The following is a 25,000-nucleotide window of genomic DNA, read 5'->3' on the forward strand; positions in this document are numbered from 1 at the left end:
ATTAAGTGCAATAGGACTAGCTGCCCCGAACATAGAAACTGTGGTTGTCATTGTGAGAGAGTACGAACTGTACCTGGAAATATCATCAACAGTTGAGATTGTGATAGCAGGCGGGGAAGACCTGGAGGATAACTTGTACCGGGGCTTCTTTGGCGGATCCACCAAGGTTGACATTGACCAGAAAATACGAAATGGGGAGGAGGTAACTCTGTCCTTTCCAAAGCTGAAGTACATTGACGTGGGAAGCCACCGTGATGTCAGAGAGTTCCTGCACCATGTTCTCTACTTCTACCCCAACACCCGCAGCATCACGTGTGACTCGGAGAGCTGGATCCTCAGCAAGTATTCCCTGGCCTTCCCTGTTGTGACTCCATCCTCCCTAGGCAATGGCCCGTCATCCTTACAGGGGAAAGTCATGACCTACAGCCTTCAGGACATGAGTTTTTCCTCCTTCTGTCTGGCCTCGAGACTTCCAGACATCATTGGGCGGTACAAGAAGCTGGAGCATGTCAGTCTGCACCTCCTGAAGGGTCCATGGAAGATCAACACCACCTGTGAGATGGCCCGGCAGCTCTTGTGCAGCATCAACTGCCAGTACTTAACTATCTGCGTCGACGTGTACATGAGCAGCGAGGACCTCATCAGCCTATATCTTCCCTCTCTACAGTCCATTGGCCCTTCCCTCAGGATCCTGCAGTTCCATTTAACTAATGAGGTGAACGTGAGGGCACTGTGCCAGCTGATCAACATGTGTGAGGTGCTGGAGGAGCTGGCCATTGTGTCCTCCTGTGAGCGCTGTGAGGTGGCCGAGAGTGATGTGGGGGAGGAGGACTTCCACGTCAACAAACTACCCAAGCTGAAGTGCCTCAGCATATCGAGTCGCTACAATGTGACCTCCACACTCTACCAGCTGACCCAGGACCTTCTGCACTCGGCCCCAAACCTCACCACACTGGAACTGGAGATGGGCGGACGAGGGGCAGCCAAATGGATCCTGGATGTTGCAACAGCCGGAAACTTTACTCAGCTGAAGATTTTATACTTGTACCTGCCTGGCTTCCTCTTTGACAGGCAGATAGTGAGCACATTCTTCCCCTCGCTGATTGGCGTGCTGCCAGGCCTGAGCTGCCTGATGGTAGGCGGCGTGTGTCACTGTGACATGCAGGGGCTGAGGGCCAAGTACAGGTGGACCAAGCTGAAGGTTGTGGCCAGGGACTCTCCTTACGTGGCGTTCAGAACTCTCTCCTCAAGGTGCTGCTGACTGCTCCTTGCCTAGTCATATGTTGCGTGTGTGTGTGTGCATGCATGTGTGTATGAGTATATTAATCTTCATATACAGTACTACAAACTTTCTCAGATGCAACAAAAAGCTCCAGCGACATCTGATTTTGAAGATTCGCAGCCTCACAAAGTCAAGCCATGGAAGTAAGATACATGCCTTGCACTAGCATTTCCCTCTCACTTGATGTCCAACCAAATAAGATATCTGTGCCCTCTCCTGTGTTCTCAAGCACTGCTGAGAGAACTCTAACCTGGTATAAGCCTGAGTGATGAAGACACAAAACTGTGTGTGTGTGTGTGTGTGTGTGTGTGTGTGTGTGTGTGTGTGTGTGTGTGTGTGCATGTGTGTCAGACTTCTTTTTATCTGAGAACTAATACTTTCTGTCTTGTTAAAATATTTCATCCATTTTCATTTTTTTTTTTCATGCATTTCTTATACCAGTTTAGAGTTTTCCCAATAGAGCACACAAGCTAGTGGCACCTCTTGACAGAACAGCTGTTTGATAAGCCTGTGATTGGTCTGGTAGAGTAAGGTGGGGTCACCTGCACAACACAGGCAGGTGAGCTGTGTTCCTGTGATCCTGGCTGGGTGGAGGAACAAACAGTCTTTCGTTTCAGGCCTTGTCATGTGATCAAGGGCCAAATGTGGTGATTCAGTATGAGACTGGAGTATGTGGAAACCGATCTTGTGACCGTGTCGAAGTAAAATACCATCCAGGCTCAAGTAGACTCATCAGTGACACAGAATTTCAACTGAACTACCGCCACACTTGCTCACTGGTCACGTGTTGAGGCCTTTAGGGTCGTTACCATTATTCCATAGGTGAGTGTAAGATTTGTACATGGTGGTTCTTCTCTGCTAGGTGTCTAATTTATGTACATATGGTTGAGTTGCATTATACAATTTTATTTATTTCATTTTATTTTATTCTTCCCTTTTTTTGAGGAGATAGCCTTGGTTTATGTACGTATGCATCTTATTTTTGTATTTAATCTCTTTTATTATGCCTTATTATGTTTATTTATTTTTTTATCCTGTTTTTGTTTTGCAGTGTAAGTATTTATAACAGCATCCTGCCATCTTCACTACAGCAAGTCTTTGATATACATTGTGTACAAATAATATATACAACAACCAGTTAGAGAAGTGAAAATGTAAAAATATATATATTCTCATACAAGACAAATATGAATACAGTAAAACTTAAATATGAGGGCCTTGAAATACCAATCAAACCTATATAGATATACATTAATGTACACATTCCAGTTACACACCATTCCTTACAAACACTGGTATTATATTCAAGGCACAAGAGTCAAAGGTGTTGTATAATTCTAAGCAAGAGAAAGAGATAGACAGCCAAGGTCAGGTGTCACTCCTTACAAAAACTGGTATATTCAAGGCACAAGTGTAAACCATATGTCCAGAGTGTTGTATAATCTTAGAATAAGTTATTAAAAGGAAGAAACATCAGACAGCTGACATCAGATGTCACTCCTTACAAAAACTGGTATTATATTCAAGGCACAAGTGTAAACCAAATGTCCAGAGTGTTGTATAATCTTAGAGTAAGTTATTAAGAGGAAAAAACACCAGATCACTAAGGCTAGAAATCATTCCTTACTAAAATTGATGTGTAAGGTGGTCTCCAAGTGCTATTTAATTCTCAAGTAAATCACTGAAAGGAAGAAACGTCAGACAACAGAGGTCAGCCAAGAACAAGGAACATAAGACCACATTAACTTAAAGAAAACGTAGGAAGCTGTAAAAAATTATCAAGCCTATATGTGGCCGTCCCTCTGTAAAATATGCCTGCTTATTTCCACCTATCATCAGACGGTAATGAATGGGGAGTGAAATTGTGGTGCAAAAGGAGATATTATGAAGAGGCATGATGATATTGGTGCCCTATGAAGGAAAGGATGAATTGTGCAAATTTAACAGGTGAACAATGGTTAAAATTGCTTCCAAAGAAAAGATGAGGGTTGGTGGAAATTGTCTCTGGGAAAAAATAAAAAGATAAAGAATCGTAAAAAATATATCTCTAGAAAAAGACTAATGGTTGAATTGCCCCGTGAAGAAAAAGATTAATGATGAAAATGACCAGTGAAAAAAAGATCAATGATGAAAACAGCCAATGAAGAAAAGATTAATGATAAAAATGTCCAGTAAAGAAAAAAAATTAATGGTGAAAGTGTCCAGTGAGGAAAAAGATTAATGATTGAAATGCCCAGTGAAGAAAAAGATTAATTAAGAAAACGTCCAGTGAAGAAAAAAAAAAAAATAAAGAAAATACCCAACAAAGAAAAAGATTAATGACTGAAATACTCACTCAAAAACAATATGAGTGGCTGAAGTACCCTGTGAAGACAAATCTGAGAATGTGCATTATCCATTACTGTTCAGCATAATCACAACCAGCATTTATATCTTCCGCTGTACTGTAGTGCTGCCTTCGGGTCCTCCTCCCTGTGACAATTGTACTTCTAAGACTCGCTACATAGATACTGTTTCCACGGATATGTATAAAGATGTGTAATAAATATTCCTGACATGCCTCAGAACTATTTGTGCTTTTTATGCTAGCTCCTTGAGGTATGGTAGTGTCTGTCTGGTTGTATCAAGAGGTGATAGGAAAATATAAATAAGAGGATGAGAATAAGAGAAAAGATTGATTGATTTTATGATATTGCAACAAAGAAGTAATCTCTCCCATTTTAAAATCACAAGAGAGAGAGAGAGAGAGAGAGAGAGAGAGAGAGAGAGAGAGAGAGAGAGAGAGAGAGAGAGGCTTAAAGATGTACCTGGTTGTATTAAGAGGTAAGAGTAAATGCTAAATAGGAAAAAGAGCTTAACATTGATTTTATGACACTGCAGCAAGCAAACAATCACCTCATAAATTCTTTTCTCCTACTTGAAATAATTTCTTATAATAAGAGAGAGAGAGAGAGAGAGAGAGAGAGAGAGAGAGAGCAAAGTTATGATGTATAGACAAATACCATAGAGTCATATTTCAATTAACACATTACTGTCAACTTTTATAGCAAACAAAAACGGAGAGAGAGAGAGAGAGAGAGAGAGGCAGAAGTGAGCAAGGTTATAGTGTACAGACAGGTGCAAGTGGAGACCCTTCTGCCACGGCCACCTCCTTGAGGGAGTTCCCAGGAAGAAGTGTTGGCCGGCTAGACTGAGCGGCACCTTTTGAGTTATAGCTAGGTGCCGACACACTCAGACACTACACCAGGCAGGTCTAAGACACATTCTTTGCTAGCCTTTTCCTTACACTTCTTGGGCAGACCTGGGAAGATGTATCTATTTTGGAGGAGAACCACAATGCATTAGAACTCCAGTACAAATTCCTTGCCAGGCTTTTCCACACTTCTCAAAGCAGATCAGGGAAGAAATATCTATTTGGGAAGAGAACCACAACTTCAGCACATTCAAACACTGAACATTACAGATCCAAGACATCCCTTCCAGTAGAAACATCTATTAACAGAAAGAGCCACACATTCAACACATTCAAACATTAAACATTGTAGATCCAAGACATCCTCTTTCCCACACACTTCTCAACACAGACTAAGAAAGAACTACATGTATTGGAGCAAAGAAAGATACATATATTGGGGGAAAGAAATACATATATTGGGGCAAAGAAAGAAAGAACTACATATATTGAGGCAAAGGCATGCCTACAATACACTCAAACACTAAACACGCTCACCCTAGCCTTTGCCACACTGTCTTCACAAGTAAGGAATGCCAGGAAAGGACTACCAATAGTCTCCTTTTTTAATGATCATCCCTTGTCATACATTGGACAGCCCATGTAAGTCAGTTTGGGGACAAGGCAAGAGAAGTGAGACTGAGATGATTGGGGCATGTCAGAAAAAGGGATGAGGCATATGTGGGATGGAGGATGCTGGAAATTAATTCACCCAGCAAGAGGAAGAGAGGAAGTCCAAAGAGATTTATGGATGCAGTGAAAGACATGCAAGTGTGGGCGTGGCTGAGGAAGATGAAGAATGATGAGGGAAATGAACCCAACCAGCAAGAGGAAGAGAGGAAGACCAGAGAGACTTATAGATGCAGTGAGACAAGCAAGTGGTGGTGTGGCATAGGAAGGTGAAGATCATTAGAGAAGGATGATCTGCTGTGATGCCCCCTAATGAGAGCAGCCAGAAGGAGAAATCATATACTGGACAATAAGAGATTGATTCTACTTTCCTATTCACTAACTATAAGAGAAAGCATACTTGTGGACTGGTATTATCAGTTATGTCACTTCTTTAGCTGGTAGTGTTGTAGCCTTGAAGTGGTGTTGAGGTGCAGCTTGAAGTGGTGTGGAGGCTTGTGGGTGAGTTTAATAGCTCTCATCTCATTGCAAGTGCCTACTTCTGTGGAGTCTCTTAAGGTAAGTCTCTCCAGATGTTAAGTGCCTCTTCACTGTAAATCTTGGTCCTGACAGGTTTAGTTTAAAGAGGCAATAACAGGATCTGGCAAAAAACTAACAAAAAAATGAATTCCTTTATTTTTCCTCACTGGTCTTATTATACAAGAGTTTAATGTGGTATGCTAGAGTACCTCCCTATGGACAAATTTATTAACAGTCAGCACCTGGGAGTCTGTGGTTGAACACAGTTCCCCCAAACAGTGGTCAACAAGTTAAGTGAATTTCACGGCTACAGATCAAAACTTTTCTCTAATTAGCTTTCTTCTTTAGGGACTGCCACCAAAGACAGTATTATTTTTTTTTATTAATTTATTTACCATTACCATCAGTTATTATTTTTGTAACCTTTCTAAAGCCCTTGGCCACAGCCTCTCCTACTTAAAAAAAGAAAAAAATTGAAATGAATACATACACTATTGAATTGCTTTATAACTCCACACAGACTATGGAGAACTGGGATGTGATGGGTGAAGGTTTAATAGTTGTCTGATACTTCATGTTTATCTGAAGCATCTGGTAGAATACAATCAACATAGACAAAAGTACAATTGAACTTCTTTTGGTGACTGGACAGCTTTCACCACAATGCAACAGTATCAGGGGAGGCAAATTTTGTTGGGTATCACTCGTAACTGGTGCCTATTGAAGACACCAATGTAAATATGATGCCCCTTGTTTTTTTGTCGTTCTGCCAAGTGACGAGCTATTGTGTGTGTTGTAGTAGTAGTAGTAGTAGTAGTAGTAATAGTAGTAATTGTGTGTGCATGCATGCAGTAGTAGTAGTAGTAGTAGTAGTAGTAGTAGTAGTAGTAGTAACTGTCATTCTCAGGCACTACCACACACAGGTCAGCAATTGTGTGTCTGTGTAATAGTAATAGTAACTGATTCTCGGGCACTACCACACACAGACCAGCAGTCAAGTGATGTGCCATGTTCACCTCCACTGTCTGGTGACTTTCTGCAGCCTTGCCCATGGTTTAGTTAAATACCAGAGGAAAGAGAGACTGAAGAATGAAAGACGTTTTTTCCACTTTATTTATTATGAGAACAAAATGTGTTGACAACAAGGCCAAGGCAGGAGTTGCCACAGTATTGCATCTGGAACAGCAATTTAAGTAGTACACTGGTGGGTGTGCGGGACAAGCCGTCGGGAGGGTGGCAGCACGACCCAATACTGGCTGGCAACTGCTGCTAACCGTTTTGGACCAGCAGTAGATGTTCCCTATGTACAGTACTTACAGTGATACAAATACAAGCAAAATGTTTGGGATAAAAAGCCTTGCATTGGTAATATAATGGCATATACAGGGTCATCAGGTATTACAAAAGTGGTCTAGCTAGGCTTTAGGAGTAATGGACGACATGTTGCATGATGACTGAGGTGTGGGGGGTGGGGGAGGCTCACAGCCCTCGCTAATCCCATTGCAATACATAGAGCACTTTATTCTTTAACAAGGAAATATATAATAAATTCAGCTCACTGTACAAAATTTCATTGGTATATACACAAAAATAATTAAAATTTTCTCTGATTGGGATTAAGGAAGATGTACCATTTATTTCAAGCAGCAGCAGTGTCCAGTGAGCCAGGCACTGTGGCACTGAGCCATGTGAGCCAGGCACTGTAGCATTGTGCCATGTGAGCCAGGCACTGTGGCACTGTGCCCTGAGAACCAGGCACTGTGGCACTGTGCCATGTGAGCCAGGCACTGTGGCACCATGCCCAGTGAGCCAGGCATTGTGGCACTGTGCTCCATGAGCCAGGCACTGTGGCACTGTGCCCCATGAGCCAGGCACTGCAGCACTGTGCCCCATGAGCCAGGCACTGTGGCACTGTGCCCCATGAACCTGGTGAATGTCAGTCACTGAGACCAGCACAGTCCAGAGCCTCACTGCCTGATATGGGCACCTCTCATGCTGCTTTCCTGGCACACCCAAGGGCACGGTGCCCTGCACCACCACCACCACCACCACCACCACCACCATTCTCATTCTCATTCTCTCTCTCTCTCACTCACACACACACACACACACACACACACACACACACACACACACACACACACGTGTGCCAACAGCCTCACTTGGTTGGCACTGATCAGGACCACAGTCCCTGAACCCTTGGTTCTCACAAGTTGTTAAAGCTACTTCCTATTACCTCTATAGATGATAAAAAAGTTTCAGTTGAGTTTCCTTATCCAGTTATGATTCTGTCGTACAAAAATACAGTCACTCCTGGACAGCTAAGTAGAGCCTCTACTAATACTGAACCTCGATGCTCCAGACAAATTAGGAATGCACTTGGTAAAGGATGAAAATGCAAAGCAAGTAACCAAGAAACCATTAATTATAGTTTGTTCCATGATGATGTCGGGGATGTGATAACGATGGAATAAAGCCATGATAAATATTTTGAGCTGCATAACTTACAGTGAGTAATGAGTACTTCTCAGGAGCGCTGAGGGTGATGATTGAATATCCTTGTGAAAATATACACTTTGTAATGGAAATGATATTCGTCTCTGATATACAACTCGAGGAAATCCCACAATATACAAAGGTGTGGCTTCACAGGACAGTCCCTGCAAGGAACCCATAAACGAGTCTAGTACATGAATCCAAACTAAACCAAGAAATGTATAGGTTTGAAATACTTCATACCTAAAAGAATACATGAATGCAAACTAATATGCAAGAGATGCGTCGTGAGCGCACGACACACCACACTCAGAGGGAGTGCCGCAGGGGGCCACACCACTGCTCCAGGCAAACCAGTGGCCCACAGCCACCCAACTGTCTCACTGGTGGGACTCTTGGTGGAGGCCACTCGGAGTCCACATGACCAGCAGGACCATCCACCTTTTGGCCCTCTGATTCTAGCCACTGCAGCCACGGACTGAGACTACCTGAAGCTGATGAGATGAGCTGCCACGAGAGACCACGGAGCCCATCCACCACTGGGCCACTCAGAGCACCAGTCAAGGGAGCACAGGGAGCAAGCAGCAATTCAAGGCAGTGAACTTGTGCCATACTGAGGGTTATAAGTCTAGTAATTGCAAAAGATATATAAATAAATAAATAAAAGCAGCAGAACTACATGCCTTATTATGGAGATTGTTGCTCAGTTCTCCGATGTTTTTTGACCGTGAGGAAGGAGTAGAAGTAAAGAAGACAAAACTGTTTGAATACAAGACGTAAAGAAGCAAGGAGAGTGGCTGCAAAACTGACTTCAAAAAAGTAAATAACTGCCCTTGCTAGAGAACCAAGAATCACTGAGGTGCACTGAAATGTAAGAATCAGAGATATACCTGAAATTCAGCCTTCCGGATAACGATAATAACAGTTAACGTTCCCTGACTGATGCATTATGTATACTAAACGGATCACTGAGAATATGAGCTTGGATTTTAACTTGATATAAAAAGCATATTATTAAACATACCACCCATCCAAGCCTCAAAGCGACCCAGATATGCCCAAACAAGTCCTTCCTTTTAAAAGCACCACTAGCACAGCAACCCTAATCATTATATCAGCATCAAAGCTCAAAGGAGACATGTTCCTCTCTGTGTCTCAACCTCAACACCCAAGAACCTTCAATTAGGAAGACTCAAGTGGCAGAATCTCAAGGGGGCAAGCTGAGGCGACCAAATGATGTGATGTAGGCATGGATAACCCCACACAGCAAGACCCTCACTGCTGCAAGGAATGGATGGCAGCTCACACTATGACCTGCAGTGTCCCAGAGGAGCAGAGTGAAGCATCTCCCCTAGCCAGTAAATGAGTGGAGCTTTGCTTGGATTCGCTAAGTGGCTGAAGACTTAAAGATTTTGAAGAGGTTGTGTGAAATTAAGTTCTCAAAGAAAGAGAGGATGGTGGGGAGGAAAGAACAGTAAGCCAAAGTACAAGAACAAAATAATTAAACAAAAATCTTACAATAAAGGCATCTAATCAATGTATACCACTAAAACAGGAGGAGAGTTATTAAAAAAACAATAGAGCAATGGCTGTTGACAAGTTACAACTATTACACAGGCACAGTTCTTCTCAAAATACAACAGCAAATCATGAGCAGCAGTGACATCAGTGTTGGGGAGCACCTCAGGGTGGTGGATGGCCACACTCGGACATCCGACCAATACGAACGTAACAATTTCAGAATAAGATGCAGGAAGCCTTGACGAAATACCTTGAACCTTGGAACCATTACTACTATTACTATCTATTACTACAACCACTGCTGCTACTCCTACCACTACAACTGGTGGTGCAACAGGAGTCACAAAGAGGCACTGACCATCCCCCTGAAGCACATTCCCCAAACTGACTTGATTCACTGTCCTCTCATGAATTACTGGTGCATTCATATTCAAGAAGGCCAGCCCACATGGCAGCTGCAACTCCTTACCACCCTTCTTGTTGCTTTTCCTCTTTTCTTTGTAATAATTTCACCCTTGCCTTCCTTCACACCTCGTCTCTCTCTTTGGTACACTTGAGTCTAATATCGCAAGGTTGCTTCATGTTTGTACACACTTTTTACATTAATAATCTCAGCGAGAGTCTGAGCAGCACGTGCCGTCACCCATGTGCCGGTGTGAGACACTGCCGGGGTGATGCAGTTCACTCCGCTCGGCGCTGTGGAGCCACAGACACGGCTGCCTCACCTGACTTACTTCACACAGCACTGCAGGGCTAATGAGCATCCCTGAGGCAGCTGCTCACTCCATGCAGTGCGGCAGGGCTAAAGGATGCCATTGGTCAAGTACTGGAAGCCGTCATAGAGCTTGGTGGTGAGGGAGTTGATGGCGTCGTACACGAGTGAGTCGAGGTACACCTGCAGCTGCTCCTCTGTCATGTTCAGATGGAAGCGTCCCTTGAGAGCCGGCACCACCGACGCCCCGGCACGGAAACATGCCAGCTTGGACCCTGTGAGGAGGGCACCAACTCTGAGTAACCTGAATGTTTTAACTTTCTCTCTCTGACATAAGCATACATTTACCTTCCCTGTATGGAGTAAAGGTTAGAGCAGCTATTCTAACAGCTGTAATTGTGAAAAATTTGTCTTCATTTCCTTCTGTAAGACAAGATGAACTTAAGAAAAGGCTGCAACACGTCTTAAGAAAAACGAATAACAGCTGTATCTTGCAATAATCAGCTATTATAAGTGCTGTAATGTGAAATTTTAGCCATGTTCCCACTGTGAGACAAACTTGAAAGGCTACATGCACTGAGAGAGATAAACAACAGCAGCTTGCAGTAATCAGCAACCCACCACAGCTAATCACTCTCTCCCTCTGTCTGACATTAGCATACATTTATCTTTCCTATTTGGCATAACTGAAATATCTGGCACTTTCCCCCTGTAAGACAAGTTTGAAAGGCTTCATGTTCTAAGAAAGATAAATAACAGCAGCTTGTACTCATTACAAACCAATGACCCACCTGAGCTCATGACCTCCACCAGAGAGATGATCTTCTCGTTGTGCTTCCTGGCTGCCAGCATGCCTTGCAGCAGGAGTATCTTGAAGTAGGCAAACATGTCAGACGTCTCCCCACCCATCACCTCTACCAGCTCCGGCGTCAGCTTGAAGGGCGACGCCTCAAAGCCAAGGTTGCGTGGCGAGGAGGAGAGCATAAAACCAAAGTCGATGTGTATGATGTGACCCTCGTTGTCAAGGAGAATGTTACCGTTGTGTCTGTTGGAGAGACAAACACCACACCACTCACATTCACTCCATGTTGACTTCCTCACTACATTGCACCTGCTATTGTAATTCAGTACATCTCATAACCTGTCTACCTGTACTTTAACACAAACAACTCCTAGAACACACATCTCGTAACCTGTCTATCTGTACTTCAGCAACAAGCAACCCTAGGGCACACAACTCACCTGTCCTTCACCTGGATGATGTAACACACCAGACAGTAAGCAGCACATGACTCCACAAACTTTCTCTGTGCCGTCAGGAATTCCTCTGAGTTTTTGTCGCCAAACTCCTTGGTGAAGTAATCCAGCAGTGACATCTTGCTGTTCTTTTTTATTTGGTGCAGTGAGCAGGTGTTCAGGATGGGCTCAATCATGCCAGAGTCGTCAGACAACACCAAGATTCTGAGGACAAAGAAGTTACCATAAATATCAATAGAATTTGCTTTTATCTTTGGTGTCAATAGGAAAATATACTAAAGAGATTTTCATGTAAGGTGGTTATACTGTCAATATCTGCATTGTGAAGATCCAAAAGGTATGAGTGAATTTCTATAAATATCAGTGGTAGAAGATCAGAAAACTAAATTATATATAAAAAATAGCAGAGGTGAAAGATACATTGTTAATCTAAAAAGCTATAATATTTTACCAGTTTTCCCTTATGAATCATTAGTTTGCTGGCTTTCACTTCTAAACATTCTTAAATCTTTTGGCTTTCTGTTTGTCTAGTATTCTTTTTTTTCATTACTTCTTTTGCCTGCTTCCTGGAATTCTCTCAAAGTGTTTATCTAGTTTTTTTTTTTTTTTTCTCTTCTACATTTTTTTTTCCTCTCCCACATTTTTTCATCTCCTACAGTGAAAAACGTAACTGTGCCAGACTCACTTGTAAGGTTTGAGCCACAGCGAGACCTTCTCCTCTGTCCAAATCTTCTGGAACATGCACAGCAGCTGGTATGCCAACAGTTCCTGCCGCAGGTCATCCCCACACTTGACGATGACTGACAGCAGCCGCCACGATGCAAGGTGCCCATAAGGTGATGTCTCTCTGATGCGCTCCACCTGTAGAAGTGCACACATCTCACTATTCACTCACACCTTTTACTTTGGTTTATGGTTATAGATACACTGTTAATTGTTCATGTCATTTATTGGATTCTGAGTTACCAGCAATAGGCAGATCTCACTATTCACTCATACCATTACTTTGTTTATGGTTTTATTACACTGCAAAATTCCCATTATCCTCATCATCACCTAACATCTTTGCTTATCACTACTACTAATTCCCATCATTATCATCACCTCATATCTTAGCCTCCCATCACACAATCCTCACCTTATCCCTCATCATCACAAAATTTTCCATCACCACTAGCATTCCGTCCCATCTTAGCCTCCCATCACCTTCCTCAGCACCTCAGCACCCACCTTGCTCTCCCAGGGTTCCTTGAGTGCAGCGGCTGAGGGGTCATCCGGGTCCCTCTTGAACCCTGTGTTGGGGGCGTTGACCGTCTCCGAGAGGCGGCGCCGGATGTCAGCCGCCCCTCGCGCCGTCAGTTCCCGGGAGTCGCAGGAGTCAAGTGACATCATGGATATTGTGTCTCGGTCTCGGGGTTTCTTGAGGCGACAGTACTGTTGGCTAATCTCATCGTCCTCGTGGCTCCAGCAGTCACTCTCATCGATGTAGCCTGTCAAGGGAGGGTTGTGGGTTGTGGGCTTCTGATGCTACACTGCTTCTAAAGTCTTGGTAGTGTGTTTTTATATACCTTCTTTATATAGCTCAGATTTCTTTCTAATGGTTCTTTCCATTAGTATTGTAACTTAATGTAGCTATTAATAAGATTTTTAATGTTTGATATTTTATATGCTCTTATCTGTTTTATTTGTCTTTTATTAGTTTTAGTTATTTTAGTAGGTAATAATAGTTGTAAACCTATATAATATTTTTTATCTATGTTTATTGTGTGTAAATATTTTTTTGGTGAATAAATCCTGAAGTCTTATCATTACTATTAGAATGGAAAGCTAGTCAAAAGTAGAAAAGGTTCTTATGTTCTTTATGTGTGGGGGGATGGCTGTGGGGTTCATAATGCTACACAGCTCCTAAATATTTGGTAAAGTGTCTTTATATACCTTTTTAATTTCAAGGATGGAAAGTGTGCCAAAAGAGGACAGGATTCTTATATTCTTTCACAATGATCATTATGAATAGTTGTGCGTGACAGGAGGACTGGCGTGTGTTGGTGGCAGTACCTGAGGTGAGGTGTGGTGAGCTGAGGGAGGAGGGGATGGAGGAGGTGGAGCCGAGGCCACTGCTGGTGGTGTTGGTGGTGGTGGTGATGGGGGTGGCGGTGGTGAGGTCCAGCTGGGAGGATGAGGTGGAGGCAGGGGAGTTATTGATGAGGTTCTCCTCTGAGCGTGTGTGGCGTAGGCTGTGTGCAAGCTTAGACTGCACTGCTGCTGTGTCCACACTGTCCACCTCTAGCACCTCCACGTAGATGATGTACGGTGCCTGCAGGAGGAACAACCGTAACTTGAGTGTGTATATAAAAAAAACTGAGTGTAATCTCACCTGATGTAACTTGTTTTGATTTTATATCTGCTATCATCAGACTTAGACGCATTTTCTGAAACACTCTGCTCTCTCATCACGACTATCTTTAAAGGCCACAGAGAGGATATCTCAGGTTCTCATAAGTAATTCTCAGTTAATTAACATAGAAGTCTTGTTAACTTGTCTCTAGAACATAAAAACACCCTTTAAAACCTGTATAACTTCAACTAGAGCCTTTTGAAAGTAGTTAGGGTGTAGCAAAGAAGCATTTCAAAATATGGTCCATACAGTAGTCTTAAGTCATGTGTGTGTGTGTGTGTGTACACTATCCTCCCCCACACACCTTATCCTTTGAGTTGAGGACCACAGCAGCCTGGGGGGGAATGCGCACCACGTGGTGGGGCTGCTCGGTGGCACACAGTGGCAGGTACACTCGTGCTGGCAGGTTCAGGTTGAGCACCGAGAGTTCTGCCAGCAGCCGGGAGGTTTTGGCCTCTTTGGTCGGCTGTGCCCCGAGCCGCTTGCCGATGGTGATGAGGGTGCGGACAAACTCCAGCTCTGGGGATAATCTTGGTGCCTGTGGGAGAGGGAAGATGCAGAGTGTTTAGGAAAAAGGTATGGGAGTGATATATGTATGAGATTAAGAAATGTACCTGAATTAAAACACCATTACTTATACAACTAAAAAACTATTTTGAGCCAGGATTAACTCAACTTTTCACCACAGAGTCAACCAGGAAACTTAGCAAAGAATGTTTGAATGACTGAGTGAGGCACTGGAAGATATAACTGGTACTCTTGGCAGTCACTCAAAGCAACACTGGCCGTCACTCACCCCACAGTGGCACTCGACAGCCTTGCCCCTCAGGGAGTTACACCGCGCTTCCTCCGAGTCAAAGCAGCAGCAGCCATTGTCAAAGGCACGGCCGGATGCAAGGTCGCCCAAGCAGTTTTTTATGCTTCCTGAAAAGTTTGAGAACCATTAATTGTGTTTTCTACAGGAACTTTGATTGTGTTTCCTGAAAATCATGGAGACTGTTAATTGAGTTTCTGGTGAGTTTATTGATTGTGCTTCCTTATAAGTCTGGGGACCGTCAATTGTTGTTTTCTATGGGTCTATTCACTGTGCTTCCTGTAATGTTTTGGGAGCATTTATTGTTGTTTTCTATGAGTCTATTGACTGCGCTTCCTGTAAAGTTTGGGGACCATTGATTGTGTTTTCTATGAGTCTATTCACTGTGCTTCCTGAAAACTGCATAAACCCAGTGCTTCATCTATTCCTGGAAAGTTTAAGGCATGTCATTTATGTTCCCTGGAAACCCTCTAATCACATATTCACACTTCCTACACTAGTACATGGCTATTAACTCCTCAGCTGTCCTCACCAGGAAGTGTGGGCTCAAGTATCATACTTTCTTGAGATGACAAAGATCAGTGCTTTGCTTGCTGACTGATACATAATACCACAAAGAAAAAGCATTTATTGACCCACTTGTGCATATACTCCTACTTCCACATTATATTTATTGAGTGACCATTCATTTTATTTCCTCTTTTTTCCTCACCTACAAATCAAGAAGTGCCACTTTGAAGATCAATAATAAAAAATTAATAACTTGCATTATGGAACTTGTTGGCACTGAGAAGAATAACCAATGTAACCATGTACACACACACACACACACACACACACACACACACACACACACACATGACCTCAGGTGATGAGTCAGGTTGCAGGAGGAATTCCAATACCTTTCATCATGCGTTCATCAGACACCCGGGGGAAGGACACAACCAAAGTGTGAAATCATTACATGCATATTGGCTACATGACACACTGTCCTCTCTGTGCAGTGGTGGCTTATCCTCAAGATGTGTGAATGTACTAACACTGGGTACTAATACTTCAGCGTGCTACAGTGCGGGATGTGTTGTGTTGGTCTCATGAGCGTCCTGGTGCAGTGGTGAGCCAGACTCCTGGTGGCTAAGCTGATGCATCACATTCTCTTTCCTGCCTGTCTGTCATAACACTGTCAGCGTGACTCACTCTCCATCACATGCCTTGCTGGTCACTGGATGAGAACATCTCCTAATTGCTGACACTCACACTGTTTGATTTATTTGAACTTTTGTGTTGCTTGCCAGTAAAATTTGTCACTCATAGCAGTTGAGTGCTATAATTATTTCAAGTTTATCCATACAACTCACTCACCTGTTCTATATGACTATTTTCTCATTGAAAACCCTATTTTCCTTATTGTGTTGGTGCACAAACTCTCCAGCACACAGAACTCCTCACTTATATTCATGTTCACATTAAAACAATATAATTTCATCATCCAAACATTTATTTACAAACAATGCTTTAGTGTAAACCCTCATACACACAACACAGCTGTACAGAGGAGGACACAACACAAAACACTCTAACCTGAGCAACACACAGACAGATACACTAACACTTCCTTATCATCAACACCTGCTAACTGTAGCGGTCATCCTGTCATTCTTCAAGTCCCATTGATCTGTTTGTATTTCTGAGAAGGATGTGTCACTCTTGCAAGCTTGGGTGCAGCTGTACTTGCATTCCAGCCTCTCCTAGCCTTGGTTCTCCCTTGCAATCCTTCATGCAATAAACGCACATGTCTACCTCCTTGGAATCTTGTGTTTTGTGACCCAGATTGTTACCCCTCACAGAATGCTTTCTAAATAAAATATTCACACATTTCTCGCATGCCAGTCTTTGCTTGTTCAATGACGCTGTTCCTAGAATGCTTGTGGGAGTATTCAGGGACACATTCCACCTCACGTCACTCTTTTCAGGCCACTCAATTCTAATCCAATGGTGCAAAAAACTTCATAATCTCGTCCCAACACACACATGACACACACCACCCAGTCTTTCTGAAGCTTGCTAAATATTGACTAAGTAATGCTTACACTACTTGGCTAACTGTAACATTGACCTTATAGATGTATGTGTTTGTAATGTTCATTTTGTGCAGTGGTAGAATTGGACCATAGAATAATTTGCCTCAGTGAAAAATGGTCATTGTTGCAAGGTTGTTCTATAAGGGACAGTCACACATACAGCAAACAAAATTATTCAGATCCATAGATTTTAAAAGGCTGAAAAAAGAAAAGAAAGCAACATACATATAGCCAAGAGGCCTTTTCTTCCTTCATAATGTGAAAGAAAAGAAACTCCTTGGATAAACTAAAAAAATCTACATTCTTATCCTATAAATGCTGAAGTGTTGTGAAAGCTTTATAAAAATGTAAAGGAAAATTCAAGTGTAGGGAACATGACTAAAATAAGCTTAGGTGTAGCTGTACAGATGGCTGAGCTAAGCGGTAACACCAGTGTCCACCACCACCATAATCCCATGGCCTACATTCTGAAACACTGTTCTTTCATCACAACTGTTTTAAAAGGCCACAAAGATAATCAGTTAGGTTTTCAAAGGTGTTTTTTGTTAGTGATGATGCTGAATACTCAATGAACTGTTAGTGGAATCATGAAAACACTCTTGAAAACCCCAACAATATCAACAGCACTCTGAAAGTAGTCATGATCAAATGCTAGTGTCTCAGAATATTGGCCAATGTCTCATCACACCAAGCAGGGTGAGGCTCCAGATCCGGGAATACAAAACTGTACATCAACTGAGGCTTAAGAAAAGAAAGAGCATCAAGTACTTTAAGTGTAGTGAAGGCTAGGGAACTGACTCGTCCCTAAGCCAGGGGCAGCACGGCATCCACCACCCTGCCTGGTGACCTGACACCCCATGCAGGAGCTGACCTGAGGAAGGAGTCCGCTTGTGACCCCTGGAGGTGGTGGCGGCAGCAGCAGGGGCAGGGAGGTGACCCTGGAGAGCTACAGTGGCATCAGAACGGGAGCGCTGGTGGCCGCGCCGGGAAGGGTTTGGCAGGATGGCCGGGGGGATGAAGGGAGGGGACAGCTCGGTGACAGGGGAGCCGGGGTTTGAGCCGGGGCTGGGGTGCTCCTTGATGCGTGTGCAGAGTGACGACCTCAGGACAGCACCATCTGACTGGTCACCGCCCTCACCACTCCCCCGCAGGCACTCCATCCCCTCCTGTTTGGGCCTGTGGGCAGGAATGCTGTCTGTTGCAGGTGCCTCTGGTATTGCACTTTGTAATGTATCCTACCAAATTATGAGGACATAAGAAAATAAGGGAAGCTACAAGAAGCTGTCAGGCCTACAAGTGGCAGTCCCTGTATGACACACACCTCACTATTTCCACCTATCATTACTATCCATAAATCTGTCTAACTGGTTTGTCTGATGGTCTACTTTGTCTATCCTGCTTCTATATTTGCTATGTGGTGTTTACTGTTGTATGTAATATATGGTGACCTCCACTGTGTCTTGGGGTTGTGTGGTAGCATTATGTGAAATACTAGGTCATGTTACATCCATTGTGTCCTCTAACTGTTCAATACAGAACCATGAAGCAATAACACAGAACAATGTCCCTTGTTATCTCCCACTCTATTGTGCCATACAGTGTCTTACAACACATGAGGTGCTGTAATTAAGTTTGGAACTTTGATATTGGAAAGCAGGCATTTCATATGGAAAAGGAAAAAAATCTATCAAATAAGGAAACATTTCAATCAGACCTCTCTTTTCCCTCATTCCCTATATTCCCCTTTTCATTCCTCATTTATTCTTTTCTCCTCCTCCTCCTCCTCCACCTGGTGTCGTCTCACCTGAGTTCGTCAGACAGGATGAGGTTCTTGAGCTTGGTGCCGTGGGACTTTTTCCTCAGCAGGGCAGAGTCAGTGGCGAAGGCCTCCAGCAGCCAGGCACACTGCAGGGCGAAGGTGCTGTCGTGGCGGCAGAAGTGCACCAGGAAGGGGTGCAGCACCTCTGCCACCTCATAGGTCTGCACATACATGTTGACCAACTGCGGCAGGAAGAAGTGTGCCTCGGCAGGTGGCATGGAGAACAGCCGGTTGCCGATGTACTGCTGCACACCTGGCTCCTTGCACTTGTACAGGTACGACACCGCCATTGACATGTCAAACATTTTGCTCTCGAACAGCCGCAGCAGCAGAGACTGTTTCTCTGCCAGTTTGGTTTTGGTCAATGTGCCACTGCCGCCACACACTCCCTGGGCCACCGCACTCCTCTGTGTCATCACTAACGCACTCACTCCACCACCACCACCACTCTGTGCCCTCGCCACATCACATGAGGGTCTCTTATCCTTAGTACTGGCCCCGTGTTTGGTCCCCTTCCCCCGGACCAGGGTGGGGGTGGGCGTGGTATCACTGGGTTCCTGGGACTCCTCACAGGGGTCCTTGGGGGGTGTCAGGCCCAGGGGGTCCGGGGAGGAGTCGGGAGACTTGAAGTTCTCCTCTGCCACTAACGTAAGGTCCACTGCATCTCCCTCCACCTCCACCTCGTCCTCCACCTCCCCCAGGGGCACATCACCCTCAGGTTCCCCCATGGTTGCCTCACCGTCCAGAGTCTCGGAGTACACACTCTTCACCTCGCAGTCAGAGCTAGTGCTGCCGGCCTCCAACGCCTCCACACTCTGGCCCCGCTCGGCACTCGACTCTCGGGTGGCGTCACCCTCCGAGCCGCAGATGCCCGAGTCGTCTGAACCGAGACTGGACTGGTCGTAGCGGTCCTTGTCGCGCCTCACCACCACCGGGTGGCCCACTGGCGCCACGCGGCACGACTCATTCCTCAGGCGGAAGCTCGGCGCGTCAGAGAAGGTGAAGGACAGGGAGGGCTTAAGGGGTGGGTTGCTGGGGGGCGGGTGCTGTGGCGTGTCTCCGCCCTCCACCTCAGGAATCTTCTGCAGCACGGAGTCAAGGCTGCGGTTCCTCTGGTGCGAGCCGCTGTGGCTGAGGGCTGGCAGCGGCGGCAGCACTATGCCCATAGACCTGAAGCACCAACACCACCATTAATTTCAATGTGTAGTTTATTCCTTAGTTTCAATGTGTGTACTTTATTCTTTATCTTTTACATAATGTTTTCTTTCTCTCTTCCTATGACTTAATCACTTGCAGCTTCCAGAAATCAAAGCATTTATCAGGCTGCAATATATAGATGAACAGATAAGATACCAAATGAGAACAAAACATAACCAAAAAGAAGCACAAGGCCTCAGACAAACAATGATGGCAGAGGAGATAAAGAATGTGACAAGACGAAAATTAACAGACAAGAAAAATCAAATAATTAAGGAACAGAAAAAAAATGAATAACTAGAACGAAGGAAGGAAAGGAAAAAAAGGCTCCTAAACATACCTGAAATTGAGGGAAAGGTTGCACTAGACAAACAATGAAGAAATAAAAGATGGATGAAGAATCTGGAACAATCAAGGAAAAAATCAAAAGAATAAAAAGACCAGAATGAAGGAAGAAAACAAAACAGCAACTGATAAACATACCTGAAGTCAAGGGAAAGGTTGCGCTGGTGGTTGGCGCGATGCTTCCTGCTGGAGGCGGCGTGGGGGGGCGGGGGGCGATGCACACCAGCACCGCCATGAACTGTAGCGAACTGCTCAGGTGGTGGCAGGGGCGGGGCGGCGGAGAGCGGGGCGGTGCACAGGGACAGAGGGGCATGGGATCTCCTGGCTCGTCGGGGGGAAGCGGCGCTGAGGGCGGGGACCTCCATGGTGGTGGCAGGCCGCCTCCACGCGGTGCCGGCCACACCCAACACTATTCGGTGCCCGGCCCACCATCACGCAGCATTACACACACTGAAGGGCAAGAAAGCACCATTGTAGTACAGGTGAAATGCATCATGGCAACATCACGTGTAAAACCAACGAAATCTAACCTAACCAAACACAAGACAGCACTGTTACAGAATACACAGAAATGCATCACGTCACATTTGAAATCAACTTAACCTAACCTAACCCAAGACACCAATGTTAAGGCGCACTCTGAAATGCATCACGGCAGCATCACACACCACAGCAAACTAATAAAGGCTGAAAATATCGAAGGCCAAGATGATATCGCAACGTCACCAATTCAAAATAATGCCTGATGATGCTATAAACCCCTAAATGATACTGCAACATCACAGATTCACACCTGCATACACTGATGAACAAGGAATTACTGTCCCCAAATAAAGACTATGGGGAAAACACCTTAGGCTCGAATCCAACCATACAGCCTCTGACTTTTCCCAACGAAGGCACAGCTGGCGATCCTGTGTGTGGCACGCGAACCTGAACACTGCCGCCTGCTTACACACACACCACATCACCAGCACACCATACACAGAGCCTACTTAATACCCAACACACACCTAGGCAACATGCCCCACACACTGCACAATAAGCACTGCCACGCTCATCACACAAGCATGTCATCCGTTCATGTGGTTTTTTGGAGGCTGTGTTCTGGTATCTAATGCGTGTCTGTGGAGTGTCCTTAGTTTGTTTCTGATTTGTTTACATGTATGCGGGTAAAGAATAGTACTATCTTCAGGTTGTATTATAGTGAATGTTTTCTTTTCGTATATTAGAGGGTAAAGAATGATGATATGTTTTGTTCAAGTCTGGTAATTCTTTTCGTTACAAATACATGAGAGGTAAGAGGGAAATAGTAGTAATAGGGGGGTGACAAAGTAAAGTGTCAATAATAAAATGAAATAGTATAAAGTAGAATGAAATAAATAAAGTAGAATAAAATAAAGAAACTCTCCTGGTCTAATAGTGGGATTTAAAAGTACTTACATTTTATTTATATGATAATTACTGCTACTACTACTACTATGAAGAAGAAGAAGAAGAAGAAGACAAAATACACTCACACACACACACAAAAAAAAAGGAAAACACTGCACTAGACTTTCCTTCCCCCCCAACCTTTGCTACCCACCACACCACAACCCACATCTAAACACACACCACTCCTCTTTCTCTAATCCACCACCGCAACCACCACCACCACCGTCACCCACAATCACCACCACACATCACCTAACACCACCACCCCCACCACCACCTGACTCGACCTTGTGTGAAGCCCGTGCCTGGCGCCGCCTCCACACACACACTCACACAACACGCCCGTAAGGTGTTCGCCCACTGCACAAAGTAAACCAGTGTGGGGTGACCGCAATCCAGAAACACACCCCCGCCCACGGAATCGCCGCCCACTTGTCTGCTGTCAGTTGAAAGTCGCGTCTGTTCCTCACTGACTCTAAACACTGCCGCTTTTCACGCTTCTCTCGCGACCAAGCGTTAAACGATGTACGCAAAATTAAATTAAACGTTTATTTTTACATCTTGGCACAATTAATCACGACCAGTAAACCCAAGAAGCAAAATAAATAAGTAAATAGTCAGATATTACACCAGCCGCCTTAATTAATCACAATATGAACTGCGACGCAAACTTGGTGAACCCAAACGTTTAGTAAGTAGTTTCATACCTTAGCACCTTCACTTACGACACACATTTACCATACATAATATATAGATAAATAAAATACAATAAAATCAGTCCGATACTCCTCCTACTACACCTGCCTCTTTAGTTGGCTAGGTATGGAATGACGCAAATTAAGTGGACACACACACACACACACACACACACACACACACACACACACACACACACACACACACACTTCCTCACTTTGCACCTCTGCACTTCAACACGACACACATTACCCCAAAAAATCCTGCCAGATATTACTATCCTTCTATGGTTAATTAATCAGGTATGAACAGTGACACATATTATAGTGGACATACACTCTCCCTCACTTCATACCTTTGCACATCAGATCACGACCAATAAACGTCAAAATATCAAGAGAAAACACTCAGATATTACTTATTAAACCTTCCCCTTTGTTAATCGTAGTAGTAATGCAAATCTTAGTGAACACACACGTTAACACCTTTGCGCATTTAATCATAATTGGTAAACCTAAAAAATGTTAAGAAAAACAAATACTACACTTGCCTCACTAGTTAATCAGATATGAACACTGACGCAAATGGTATAATGAACACACACGTTTCCTCATTTCACGCCTTTGTGCATTTAATCACAATCAGTACACGTATGAAGAGAAACCAAGAAAAGTCAGAGATTACACTTGACTCAGATGCGAATACTGACGTAAAAAGTATTAATGAACGTTTCCTCACTTCACATCTTTGCACATTTAATCACAATCAGTACACGTAAAAAAATATCAAGAAAAAAAAAATGAGATTAATCACCATTTACTTCCTCCCTGTGTTGGATCTCACCAGCACTTAGCAAAGACAAACATTTCCACATTCCACCACAAGCACACGTAACAAAACACCCGAGACACTGCCAGGTATTACACAATGACTTACCACCTGGCGCACCTCAGCTTTCCTTCGTTAATCAGCCAATAAGCAGCGAGGCACACTTACTGAACACAAAGCAACGAGGCTTCACTCACCCAAACATTTCAACATTCCAACACTTTCACAACGAAACAAATCCGTGGCACTTCCAGCCATTAAACTCACACCTGGATTTCCTGGCACACAGAACTGACCACGAACAAAAAGACATTCCACGCATTTCATAACAAAACACATACCACTCAACACACCTTGGAAGAAAAAAAAAAAAAAAAGAAAAAAAAAATCACACCTGCTTCCTGACACACAGTTGTTCCCACGAGAGCAAGCGAGAGACTGAGAGCGAAGTGACAGACTGACAGTGAAGGAAGGAAGGAAGGTAGGCAATCAGCTAACACGGGACAGGCTTCAGACCACAACGGATCAAGGTACAGGCTGACACAGATCCCCCTCCTCCACCGTCCCCCCCCCCCACCTCCCAAATGCAGCAAGGCAGATACAGTCCAGACTTCATGAAGCAAAGCCGAACTTTTATCCTATCGCGGCGTTCGGGTCACAATACGACCATATGTTTATCGCTATTACTAAGCTGCTGATAGCCTGCCTCTGTGATAACGAGGCGCACAAACACAAACACACACACACACACACACACACAAGGGGAAGCCTTACTATATTTTCGTCTGATCATCTCCATTTTGGTCGTGATCAGGAAAATTGCGCATTCAATGTTTCCTTTCCCAGCGTTAACAGCCGCGTCAGAATCCCTCACGCGGCACACAGCACACGACAGCAGCTCCACGTGAACAGCAGCTTAATTTGACGCAGCAGGAGGAAGCATTGCTTCTCCTCAAAGCTCCACGGCTCTTCCTTCAGCGGCGGCAGGAGCAGAGGGCGAGTGGTGTCCTGTGCAGTGCGGCGCCGCGTCCCGCCTGTCAGCAGCTGTGCCCGCGGGGGACGGCGGCACAGAGTCGGTAACGTCGCCAACACCGCCCAGAACTTCCGCCCACTCACTCCAACTCTCCTTTCACTCTTACCGCGGCGTTCTCCTTCCCTCTCCTCCAATGCTTCCTCCTCCACGCCTCACGTCTCTAACAGTCTACATCTACACGTCTCTGCTCTACACGAGTCTGTAGCGAACTAAACCCACAGCTCCAAGGCGACAAGTTAAATACCCACACGCAGGAGGCATTACTCACGACCTTCTGAGAAGACGGCAACCCGCACCATCACCACAACATTTAAAGCAGGAGGTTACGTCAGGCACCAGACACGAAAACAGTGACGTCACACCACCGCCTCAGCCAATCACCGCCCGCCGTCACTAGGCCGCCGCTCTCTCTACACAACGGTGACGTCAGAATCCAGTGACATCACCTCCGAGGAAGCGACCAATAGGAAGAGAGAGTTGTGACGTCACGAGGCAGGTGGCGATGGTGGTGGCGGCGGCGGTGGCGGTGATGGTGATGGCTTCCTGTGGCGGTGACCGGGAGGAAGCGCCCATGATGTGGACTGGGGGGTTGGGGGCGGGAGGGGGGCGGAAAGAGAGGGTATTATCGGGCACGGGGCATATGAGGAAGGGGTGTGAGGGGGCGTGGGGCAAGGGAAAGTGAGGGACGATGTAGGCAAGTCATGTT

The 25,000-nt window shown here is 44.7% G+C and overlaps 2 protein-coding genes across 8 annotated transcripts in view; one reads left to right on the plus strand and one right to left on the minus strand.

Annotated features, from left to right (window-relative positions):
- LOC135113684 (uncharacterized) overlaps positions 1 to 3,846 on the plus strand; it is a 5,874-nt gene extending 2,028 nt beyond the window's left edge. The window contains exons 4-5 of one of the 2 annotated variants that reach the window (XR_010274932.1): positions 1 to 2,104; positions 2,334 to 3,846. The exon at positions 1 to 2,104 is cut by the window's left edge and continues 194 nt beyond it. Coding sequence is in view for 1 of the 2 variants with exons in the window: in XM_064029156.1 (XP_063885226.1) it covers positions 1 to 1,261 (1,261 nt within the window). In the remaining variant the exon portion in view is untranslated. The other variant, XM_064029156.1, reaches the window with a different exon arrangement.
- Positions 1,566 to 25,000, minus strand: part of LOC135113683 (phosphatidylinositol 4-kinase beta-like) — an 83,541-nt gene continuing 60,106 nt past the window's right edge. For 2 of the 6 annotated variants that reach the window (XM_064029151.1, XM_064029149.1), the window contains exons 2-12: positions 20,439 to 20,750; positions 18,744 to 19,928; positions 17,811 to 18,115; positions 14,841 to 14,968; positions 14,349 to 14,582; positions 13,705 to 13,963; positions 12,880 to 13,139; positions 12,335 to 12,510; positions 11,635 to 11,853; positions 11,184 to 11,437; positions 1,566 to 10,667 (exon numbers count right to left, since the gene is read on the minus strand). In XM_064029151.1, the coding sequence (XP_063885221.1) occupies positions 10,483 to 10,667; positions 11,184 to 11,437; positions 11,635 to 11,853; positions 12,335 to 12,510; positions 12,880 to 13,139; positions 13,705 to 13,963; positions 14,349 to 14,582; positions 14,841 to 14,968; positions 17,811 to 18,115; positions 18,744 to 19,928; positions 20,439 to 20,665 (3,432 nt within the window). In that variant the 5' untranslated portion in view covers positions 20,666 to 20,750 and the 3' untranslated portion in view covers positions 1,566 to 10,482. Of the gene's footprint in view, positions 10,668 to 11,183; positions 11,438 to 11,634; positions 11,854 to 12,334; positions 12,511 to 12,879; positions 13,140 to 13,704; positions 13,964 to 14,348; positions 14,583 to 14,840; positions 14,969 to 17,810; positions 18,116 to 18,743; positions 19,929 to 20,438; positions 20,751 to 21,313; positions 21,452 to 23,655; positions 23,681 to 24,035; positions 24,516 to 25,000 lie in introns of those variants that run through there. The other 4 variants (XM_064029152.1, XM_064029150.1, XM_064029155.1 and 1 more) reach the window with 4 other exon arrangements.

The sequence above is a fragment of the Scylla paramamosain genome, chromosome 26 (assembly GCF_035594125.1).
Source record: "Scylla paramamosain isolate STU-SP2022 chromosome 26, ASM3559412v1, whole genome shotgun sequence".
NCBI classification, from domain to species: Eukaryota; Metazoa; Arthropoda; class Malacostraca; order Decapoda; family Portunidae; genus Scylla; species Scylla paramamosain.